Below are 11,410 nucleotides of genomic sequence, written 5' to 3' on the forward strand. Positions count from 1 at the left end.
TATGTTCCTGTGTATGTATTGCCTTTTTTGAACCTGATTGGCAGCAAGACAAATTCCAATTAACTGTGTTGACATGGCAATAAAGTATTGAACTTGAACTTAAAATCTTCTTTTCTGTTTCCCTCTCTTGCAGCTAAACTTCCAGAGCCAACTACGACAAGTCCACTGACGACCCCGGCTGAAATTCAAACAAGAACCCCAGATCCTGTCCCATATTCACCAACAGAGGGCCCGCACACAGACCAACACACTTCCCCTTACACCACAGCCTCTGGGACCCCCACCTCCATATCCGACGACTACGATGTTCAGGATTTTAACTCAGCCAATGTAGAGTCGGTGCCAGGTAGAGGAGACATTTTGCCCTCCATGGAGTTCCCTCCCTTGCCCACTACCCACTCTCAGGCACCACACCTCGACATCTCCCACGGGGGAGACGAGGGAGGCCAGGCGGGGTCGGGCCGGGGTGAGAGCAGCGGGGAGGGAGGCAGCAGCGATGACGGCTCGAGTGACTCGACACAGGTGTGCAGGCCCCGGGCCGAGGCAGAGGCATTTTAGGCATGTACCTAGGGGCATATTTGCTCCTAGGCGGCCCAGTAAGAGGGAAAAGTAAAAATATATTTGTTTATAGTTTTAAAAATACTTTTAAAATGGAAATTTAACAATCTAACACTTCATCTAAACTTTTATATATTTTAAGTATATATATTATTATATTGTTTTAAAGGTGCTCTAAGCGATGTTGGGTGACGTCGCTTCTTGTTGACGTTCAAAGTATTGTCAAACATAATGGAGGCTAGCTCGCCCCTCCCTCCTCCTCATCCCGTCCCCTCCCCTTCCCTTCCGTACTTCCTGAAACAGTCATGAACGCGCATTGTGGAAGTAGCCTACGTGCTAACGCTGCTGCGGTGATGGCTCAACCAACTCCTTCTTGTCGGTTATTGGCTGGAACGCTGTTTGTTATGTTTGGTGGTGCAGGTTGGCCAGTTTGTTTTTGTTGCCGTTTGTGGAGCCTGGACTGTCTACAGAGACCGTGTTTTTCTTTTACAGTGTTCAGGGGACAGGCAGCTAGCAGATAGTGAGGAGATGTTTTTTACAGTGTGTTCAGGGGACAGGCAGCTAGCAGATAGTGAGGAGATGTTTTTTACAGTGTGTTCAGGGGACAGTCAGCTAGCAGATAGTGAGGAGATGTTTTTTACAGTGTGTTCAGGGGACAGGCAGCTAGCAGATAGTGAGATGTTTTTTACAGTGTGTTCAGGGGACAGGCAGCTAGCAGATAGTGAGGAGATGTTTGCTGTATGTGACAAAAAATGTTGTAGCCTAAAAAGCGCGTGACATTGCTTAGAGCACCTTTTAATAAGAATTACAGTTAAGTTATTAAAGAAACGTCCACTCCATTTGCAGGAAAATGTGTTTTAGTTAAGTATGTTAGCTAGCCATAACATTTACTACCACTTTCCTGGGATGCTTTCGTGGCATCAAAGCGAAATAAAGAAAAATGGCTTCACACAAGTTTCTCTCAGGCCCTTCAAATAAGCCTAAATTAGATGCATTAACATACCTCATTATGCATTACCATAATAATCATGTGGCAGTTAAAAGTAGTCTTGTTTATTCACTAAAATAACAAAGAATCCATTTGGAGGGGGGCCCTGAAAAATGGAGTATGCCCATTCTATGAGTATGCCCGGTGTAATCTCTCCATTTAATCCGGCTCTGCAGGTTTGGGCGGAAACCGCATCAAGACCAAGTTGGCTTCTTGGAGCCACCACTGAGTCGGAGCTGGGGGTGAAAACTTTGAAGCCGTCAGTGGTTCTAGAGATCGCCCACGAACGCGCCACCCCTGCACCGGGGACGGAAACCACATCGAGACCGTCGCAGCTTCAAGGGATCAATCCAGAGATCCACACCCCAGAGCCAGGCCTGCCAGCCGGGAGCGGAGACATGGGCCAACAAACGGCGGTTGTTTTCAAAGAGGATGTCATCCCTGGAACTACATCAACGTTTGACCTCGACCAATCACCGGCCGTTCCTGCACATGGGCAGTCTTCAGCCAAACCGCCTTTACATCTCATCATCGTTAATGTGCACGAACAAAATCAGTCAGGTGAGTTTGGGCGTGACGACTGATGGAACCAAGTTGGACCGGGTCTTTTTGTTGTGAACTTTTTTCACTTTTGGTGCATTTTTGTCGACATGAAACCCTACAAAAGTCAGCAAAAAAAGTTTCATAGCCATCATAGAAATTAAGCAAATCAAGCAAAACCATGATTAACTTTTTTACAACTACCTGTTTCACAGGCCTGAATATGAAAACTCTCTGCTTTTGTGGGAATTTCTGAGTCTCAAAGTCGGCAAATCTGCCAAATTCTGCTCTGCGTGTTGCGTAATTGCAGTTTGGAAAAACAGTTTCTCGTCTTTTTGGTTTGGCGCACAACTAGGATTGCCAAAATTTATTGTGAACCTAAGTCGATACGCGGGCCGGATCACAATCTGCGAGGGGACGGGTTCGGCCTTGAATTTGACATGTGATTTAAGGAACGATAACTTTCAGATCCACAAGCTGTTCTGAGCACACATCGCTGGCCGTCTGTGTGACATCATCAGTCTGTGTGACATCATCATCTCTATCTCTCTCTCTCTGTCACTCGCTGTCTGTCAGCTGCTCATTAACCGTCTTCTTCTCAAATATTACAAACATGGAAGCAGAACCAGAAAACGTGTGTTTACAGTGTTTGGTGCATTTGACAAAGTGCAGTCTGAAAGCAAACCGAACCAAGTGAAAAATGTTGCAACTTAACCCCTGAATTGCACAGAGTCCACCCAACTATAGGTGTGAAAGCACCCTAAGTACATTATATATTATTTCAATTTTCATGACATCACACTGATCATAACGGCAGAAGATAAACACAGAGGGATTTACAGAGCTCGATGGTGTTTTAAGCCCCCAACGTCGTCTTCAAGGCAGCGCTGCGACCATCGTCTTCAAGGCACCTTAACCCTAACCATTGCCTAATCCTAGTGCCTTCCAGGCAGCGTTGCCTGGAAGACGACGTTGGGGGCCATTTACAGACAGATCTCCAGAGTGTGATAACTGTAGAAAGACGGCAGTGTTTCACACCGGTCTTCAGTTTGACGTCTTTTACCTCCACTGAACTATAACTCATATTCATATTTCCGCCCCCTGCACCTTTCGCAAGCCTTTTGTGATTTGGGACCCAACTTCCTCACAGTTCACGTGAAACTGTTCGATCTTTCACAAGAGAAGATTGATCTTTCAGAGTAACCTCGTGTTTGTTACGTTGTGTTGTCAGGGACTTTACAGTAATCTGCTGCGGCTGATTTAGTGCTTTTTGTTGTCTACGTAGGAAACAAGGGTTTGTTACCTTTTTGTCGTATGCAGACGAATTCTCTCACACACACACACACACACACACACACACACACACATACACAGTTTGCAGAGAGATTGCCAGATTGCTTGCCAGATGTGGAAAGTTATGAAGTCAGCCATTTCTGCCCGGGCCAATTTTTGTAGCTTAGCATATTGTAAACACATCACATCGTCTCCAGTGGGAAAAGCTGCCTCATGAATAGTCAAATATATTAGAACATTACTCTTTCACTTGACCTTTCTTTCTTTTTCTCACAGACACACTGATGGAGTGATTAGCCTCCACTAAAGAGCTTTGTGTTTAACTCTCAGGTCTAAATATCTGCAGAAACAGCCGACAACAACCACAAATGTTTGACTTTAATTGTCTTTTCTCTCGGGAACTGCCCAAATTGTTGAACAAACAACTTCTTTAAGAATCTCGGCTCTGTCTTTCTTTCCCCACATTCGTCTGTTTTAGCTCCTAATCTGACTGCTAGCACGGAGTCTGATCTATTATTTGTTTTTATTATATTTTTGTTAATATTCCCCGACATCCACAGCACTGTCAGTGTGATTTCTGAGTTGTTTTTGTGATTTAAGAAAACGTTAGATCAACAGTTAGTCTCCGATTGCCGGCTCTATCTCCACAGCGCTGTGAAGTAAGGTCTGGCTACACCACAGATGCATTCTGGGATAGGAGAAACAAATGCTCTGGGTTATTTGCATTTCTTTAAACCAATCACAGTGGGGTCCGCCCTATGTTCCCAGAGCCCTATGTTCCCACATTTCTAGGACATTTTCAAAATGAGGTCTTGTGTTCCTACATTTCCCTTCAATTTAAGCCCTATCCTCCCACAACATTGTTTAGGGTTAGGGGGATAAAATCTGATACAAATTTATGTAAAAGGAAATGTGTGAACATAGGGCCTAATTTTGAAAAAAATCTTAGAAATGTCAGAAATGTAGAAATCACAGTCGTTTTGGGTAGCGCTAAGCTCCGGACACGGCGACGGTGGCTCTGCTAAATAGTCTCAGGAAGGAACTTGTTTTGGTGGAACATTTGCACCCCGCAAAAGAAAACTCCACATATAATATTAAATTAAGTTAACTGTTGACACAATACAGTAACGTGAGCTATTTAAATTAGCTGATACATGGTTAAACCTCATTGGCTCTTACCAGTGTATCTCCGTGTGTACTTCATCCACAGCAATCCCACCAATCAGTCCCAAAACGTCCCAGTTAGAGAGGAAATTACCTAAACATATTCTTAGTAAATCTTTACAATCATTCCCTGAAAGAACCAAGCAGGCCTGCCTTGTTGAACCATCCAAATATTCTTCTAAACTTGACATTTTAAGCGTGCTGCTCGCTAGCTTGAAGTTTCTTGTTGTTCCTAAATCTAACAGAGTTTTGCAAGACGAGGGACATCCGGTTGATAGTAGTTAGAGAGTGAATGCCGTAAACATATTTGTGTGTTCTTGTGTAACACAGAGAGAGCGGAAGTGGAGGGGCAAACATGCGCCGGATGACTTTATCCTGGAAATGTACTTCCGTTGCACCAGACTCCTCTAAAACATTTTCTTTGATAAAAAATGAAAAAAAACGGTTAACATATTCTTTATAAATCTTTACAATCATTCCCTGAAAAACAAAGCAGGCCTGTTTTGTTGCACCATCCAAATATTCTTCAAAACTTAACATTTTCAGCGTGTAGCTCTCTAGCTCGAAAGTTGTTGTTTCCCGAAACGAACGACAACACACAGAGGAATAAAGCCTGTTTTCTTCCTGGAAATGTACTTCGGTTGATCCAGACTACATCCGTGGTAATCAACAACCTACCAATAACATTCTCAATGAAGGAAAGAGTAATAATAAAGCATGAGGGAGGCCTCGTAACTGGGGGTCACCTAAATGTGAGCGAGGGGCCACTCAATCAAATTACAGCTCTCATGTGTGTGTTACCCCCTCAGCCAAGCGGTGCCATCTTCCAGGAGCTGTGTTTATTATTGCTACGTTGAAGGCGTATTCTGTTGCAAAGGTAATCTATCATCACATAAAGCCTCCGCCGGTTTGTGTGAGGCCCAGCGACTCACTGTTTCCACTGTGTCTCGAGGAAATTAGGAAAATTGAAGCACTGAGTGTTTAATGAAATCTCATTTCATGCTGTATCGGGTTCCGAGTCACAGCGAGGCTTTTTTGGACTTGTTGCAGCTTACAGGTTAACTAGTTAGATTTGTTTAGGTCGCAAAGGGGCACATCATCCGCTCACAGCGTGCGCTTCTGTTTCGTCCTCACACATGATAGCTACACTCAGGTCTGTGTTTTGCACATTTTGACTCACTCCCAGTTCCCTCGATATAGCTTCCATGTGTACCACAAAGTCTCAATAAAGAGACACAAGCATGCATTGTTTGACGGAAGCCACCTAGCGACGACAGAAAGGTGCATTAATGGAGAAATAAACTAAAGAAATGAATTCCTTTTGCTTTATTGTCTGCATCTGTTTTACTTTTCGTGTCCTGTCTGTCTCTAGTTGACCACATCCTGGAGATCTTGAACCATCCGCGGATGACCGGCGTCACCGGCTCCAAGCTCCAAGGCGAGGCGGTCCAGGGCAGCGGAGACGTCGATTCTCTCGAGGTTTCTCCCATCAACCTGCCTCCAACTGTCAGCTTCGTCAATGGGAAACACGAGGTACCGTCCAAACAGTAAAGTATTTAAATAACAGATAATCGCGGTTTAAAATAGGTCTTCTTATTCTGGTCCATCGTGGTTTTTGCAAATCATACTTTTTAAATTTAGTTTTAGGTTAGATGTCGGGGAAGTTGTCATATAATATTTTTTGTCTTTAAATTAACTGATAAGAATGAAGTCCAAGCCTACAAAAGTAAGACCCAAGTTATACAGTAATAAACCTACTTTTCTGATCCATTCAGGTGACGTTTGAGTCGGAGCTGCCGGAGGAAGCCCGAGGAGATCAGTTTGAGACGGCCACACCTGTTCGGGTAGATGAGTTGGAAAAAAAGGAAGACGAGACGGAGAAGGAGAGTGCGACTCCCTTTGACTACGATGTCATAGAAATCCACACCGAGACACCTACAGAGGAGACACCTACAGAGGAGACACCTACAGAGGAGACACCTACAGAGGAGACACCAAAAAGAGATACACCTACAAAGGAGACACCTACAGAGGAGACACCCACAGAGGAGACACCAAAAAGAGAGACACCTAGAGAGGAGACAAGTGACAAAGTCCCCCATCCTACAGACATGAACCCGGACGTAGTAACATACCTGGCCGTTAATGTCTTTACTACCTTAGAGGCAGTCAAATCTCAAGAACCAGGTGATCAGACGGCAACAACGACCCCTTATGTACTCCCTGTCTCGTCCCCATCAGACTCGGTTTCCCCCGGCGTCGCCACCTACGAGGACATGGAAGGCTCTGTGAGCCGCGGCGTTGACGACGAGGCCGGCGCTGTGCAGCAGGAGGGCTCTGTGGACGGCGCTTCGCCCACGCCGGCTGCAGACGGCCAGTCACGCGGCGTCATGACTGACGAGACAGAAATCGGCGGGACGGAGCTTCCAAGTGTCATCCCCGACACACAGTCCCAGGAAACCACCGCGCGGACGCAGACGGAAGACTTCGAAGCGTCTGCCTCTGGGGAAGACGAAGCTTCGGGATCAGGACAAGGCCCGGCAGAGACGCCCGGGTTAACCACTATGCTAACGCCAGTTTATTCCACCCGTCACACCCAGCGGCCTCAAACTTTGGCGAGTACAAAAGACACAGAAGTGCCTCTAGTTTTACCGGCGGTTGACACGGTCACAGATGCAGACTCAGGTGCAGAGCAGCTGTCCGGACAGGGGGAGGTTTCTGGGGATCAGGGCGCTCTGGTTGGCCATCCCAGAAAGGTCACTGTTACTGTTTTACCAGATGTGTCAGCTGTGGCTTTTGGACACCAAACCACGCTCACCACAGACAAAACCTCAGAACGTAGCACCCCAAAATATCCCTTTTCCGCCACAGATAAGAAAGATCCCGCTCTTATCGCAGAGCTTCACGGAGAACAGACTGAGCAGTCCACCTCAAGCTCCCCGCTGTACGTAAGCCGGCTGATGCTTTCCACTACTTTGCCCTTGTACACTTTCGACCACAACACCCACTCCGTCCCGCAGTGGGTTCTGATCCCTGACCCCGCTGCCACGCCCCTACCGGAGGAAGAGTTTGTGGACTATGACAAAGAGGTGGCGCCTCCTCTGCAGGAGTCGCTGCCTCAGACGCCAGACGAAACCCTCTCCACAGAGCAACCGGAGAGCGACACGTTCTCGGCTTATTCTGTGGAGGCGAGCACTGTGAATGACGCAAGTACGTGAACGTCATTGTTGTTGGTTCGTTCCTGAGCTTTAACTCTGTAAACATGACAGTAGATTACTGGTTTACTTCCCGCCTACCTGGCTGAAATGTTGCCGATAGAGAGGCAAAGTCCCTTCCCTTCCTGTGTCCACCATGAGACCTTATTTCGAAAATATCTGTCCCGTAGGGAACGGGGAGAGACAACTAATGATTAGCTCCCGTTTGAATTGAGCCATGAATTACACATATGATGTTTGTTGATTTAAAAGATAATTTTGCAAGTGAAGAAAGTCTCAGTTTGTGGTAAAACTAAGTATAAGACGGTAAAAGTACATAATTAGAAAGACTACACACTTCAAAGTGTCTAAGTGACGTCTCTCTGAAGCTACGATGTCTGTGTGTTTGGTACCGAGACGTAATGTTACTCACACGGGCAGTGGATGTCTGGCTCCTTCTTTCTCCTTCCAGCTGATAAAAAGACACTGGATAAAACACAAACGCACACACAAAACACACACCTCGCGACGTATATTGTGCGAGACAAGAGATGTTGTTCACCGAGCGGATTCACACAGAAGTTAGTGGTAGTACTACAAACTGAGACTTTTCTTCACTTGCAAAATTATCTTTTGAATTTATAAACTAACAACAACAGACTAAATTGTCACTACAGTACATTTTCTTTATGAAATAAGTTCCCATGGTGGTCCACTGGAAGAGGAGGTACTTTTTCTCTCTATAAGTGAAATCACGTGTTTGTCAAGTGTTTGAGTCATCCTCAATTTTTCTGCACTAAGCCGAACCCTCTTTAGTTAATGTTGCTTATTATTACTGAGCTTCAGTACATTAGAGAACTGCTAACGATTCATGATTACTTGTGCGATTTTAAAGGATTTCTACTTGCTTTGGTCCATTTGTGTAGATTTCCTGCCATGCACGAGTAGTGTGTGTCAGAACGGAGGCTCCTGCTTCAAAAGAAACGCCCAAAATATCTGCTTCTGTGCACCTGGATACACCGGCCAGCACTGTGAAACAGGTACACACACACACACACACACACACAGAGCTATGTCGTCTTCATCAAACAAACCACATTGACCCCGTACTGACAGGTGTGTGTGTGTGTGCAGATGTGGATGAGTGCCAGTCTAACCCCTGTCTGAACGGAGCCACCTGTCTGGACGGAGTCGGCTCCTTCACCTGTCTCTGCCTGCCCAGCTATTCCGGAGAGCTCTGTGAACAAGGTCAGCTGCACCGAGTAATCACACGCAGTTGCCTACTACTATATTCCTGATTAGCATATTTAACTTAGCCAGCATATTCTTCTCTTTCAAATGCATAAGCTTGTGGCCTATTTGCTGTAGTAGTTGCCTGGATGAGCGTATGTCTTTGCTACGTCTAGAGGGTTTTGGTGCTGTGTTACCTGACTCACCCAGACACTGCTTCAGTTCACGGTCGAAAGGTGGCTGCTGGCCTCGGTGTCTCGGCCCTCGAGAGCGACAGCTGCTGCGAGTCGGCCTCCAGCGTCCTCTCGGCTGTCGTCGGGACCGGGCTAGCCCCGCTCTCTGTGTGTTAGTTCAGGTTTTAAAAGGTGTATTTACAAAAGTGGTGTTGTGGGTAGGGCTGCACAATTATTCACAATTTTATCGAAATCGCAATTTGGACTAGTGCAAAATCCAAATCGCAGGGGGGTGCAATATTTGTTAAAGGCAAAATATGTATCAAACCATTCTGAATTAGTAGTGCGGTGCTGCAGAGACGTCCCGGCCTACAAATCCTATCCTACAGACTAAAGAAAAAAATCAGTTTGCTACAGATCCTTGCAAAAATCACACTATAATCATTTTATATGTTTCAATGAAAATGAGAATAATGATACACAAATGATCATTCCCTTCAATATCGTGAGTCATATCGCAATCGTAATATGTGTCAAAATAATTGCTATTAGATATTTTCCTCATGTCGTGCAGCCCTAGTTGTGGGAGAACAAGAAAAACGTCTCTCTCTTTGTGCGTTTCTCCAGCGTGTGTGGCTCGGAGTTTCCGTACTACTGCTAGTTTTTCTGCCGCGCTCTCATGCACATCCGCAAGGGACCGGGTTAAATCACCGTCACACACCACGCGCCCTCATCACTAACATCCACTTCTCAAAAGACCTGTCATAACCCGGATGCTTACAACAGACAGGTTCAGCTTCGGTTTCTCTTCCAAACAGGTTTTCCTCCAGCCATGACTGCTGGTGTCTCATCATTTGTCGCACATCTTAAAGATGATTTTTTTTTTGGGGCATTTTAGGCCTTTATTTTGATAGGACAGATGAAGACATGAAATGGGAGAGAGAGGGGGGGAATGACATGCAGCAAAGGGAAGCAGGTTGGAGTCAAGCTACCGCTGCGTCAAGGAGTAAACCTCTATACATGTGCGCCTGCTCTACCAGCTGAGCTAAGCCGGCCACCATTTGTCGCACATCTGATGGCCAAAGCTACAAAAAAAATAAGCCCCAAGTTAATAAATGTATAAATAAATGCGTGAACACGCGCAGGGGAATCCAGCGTGTACCCGTGAGTCATGACCGTCTTTAGTGCTCAGCTGTCTTCCAGCGCTGGGCGTCGGCTCCTCTGCAGATCAACTCCAGCTTCTATTCCTGCCATTACTCAGCAACTAATGGAGGTTCAGCCGTACAAGGATCAACGTTTCCATGAAGTTTTTAGGGAGTTAAAGATGTCGCTCCAAATATTCTTTGAGCAGCAGTAAGATGTTATAAGAAGTGAAATGATAAGGTCACATTCTTTCTTTTTTACGGCGTGGTTTGGTCATTATTTTTCCAAGTCGTAACACTGAACTAATGGCTGATTTAGCGTCCGTTCTGTTGCTTTTACTAACAAACTTAATAGTCAGGGTATTATTTCTAAAGCAGTAAAAAATGAATTGTTAAAGCTTTGTTGGAATTGTTTTCTCAGTGAACTTTTATTTAGCTATTTCTTAAACTTTTGGGGTAAACACACATTTATAAATCCAACAGCGAAGCAAGCTTTATGCATTTTACATACTTGTACGCATTTATGTACTTTTATCTATTCAGAGGACTACTAAATGTGTATTGTTTTTACAGATAAACATATTTTATTTCTATTTTATTTCTTTCGTAACAGCTGGTGGAAGAAGTACTCACATCCACGATGTAAAAATACTCCGGTTTGCCAGACATTTTTTCCTACATCAAACCGTCATTATTTGCTGACTAATCTTTTTGAAAGATGACTCGACGTACATGTCAACAAATAGGAAAATCTTTAGGGTAAAATCTGAATGACAAACGTCTCAAAATGTCTTTGTTGTGCTGTGTTTTACTTCATACTTCATTGTCAACTCTTGGCTGAAGGTGGAGTGAAAAGAAAGTGGAAATCCCCCAGACTCCCAGAGTGGAGGGTGTTTCCGTGTGCATCCATGTCTGCAGGATGTATTACTGTCTTCAACATAATGGAGATGTCAATTTTTAACTAAAGTTCTGTGTCGGGTTGTCACTGAAACGGCCATTTCTGTGACGTCCTGTCAAAGCGCACTTGAAGGCAGCTTCATTTCCCGGAAAAAGAGAGAAAGAAAAGAGGCGGGAGAGACTGAGGAAACATTCAGCTGTTACACAAACTCCCGGTGCTTGTGTTACCCT

General features: G+C 45.1%; 1 protein-coding gene and 1 long non-coding RNA gene across 2 annotated transcripts in view; both read left to right on the forward strand.

Moving 5' to 3' along the window:
• LOC116041881 (versican core protein-like) overlaps positions 1 to 11,410 on the forward strand; it is a 42,420-nt gene that overhangs the window by 19,985 nt on the left and 11,025 nt on the right. The window contains exons 7-8 of the mRNA XM_031287967.2: positions 8,664 to 8,777; positions 8,872 to 8,985. Of these exons, the coding sequence (XP_031143827.1) occupies positions 8,664 to 8,777; positions 8,872 to 8,985 (228 nt within the window). The remainder of the gene's footprint in view (positions 1 to 8,663; positions 8,778 to 8,871; positions 8,986 to 11,410) is intronic.
• Positions 5,982 to 6,494, forward strand: LOC118493065. Its single transcript, XR_004895013.1, has 2 exons — positions 5,982 to 6,076; positions 6,319 to 6,494. It is a non-coding gene; the product is annotated as an uncharacterized LOC118493065 (long non-coding RNA).

This window comes from Sander lucioperca, chromosome 14 (genome assembly GCF_008315115.2).
Source record: "Sander lucioperca isolate FBNREF2018 chromosome 14, SLUC_FBN_1.2, whole genome shotgun sequence".
Classification (NCBI taxonomy): domain Eukaryota; kingdom Metazoa; phylum Chordata; class Actinopteri; order Perciformes; family Percidae; genus Sander; species Sander lucioperca.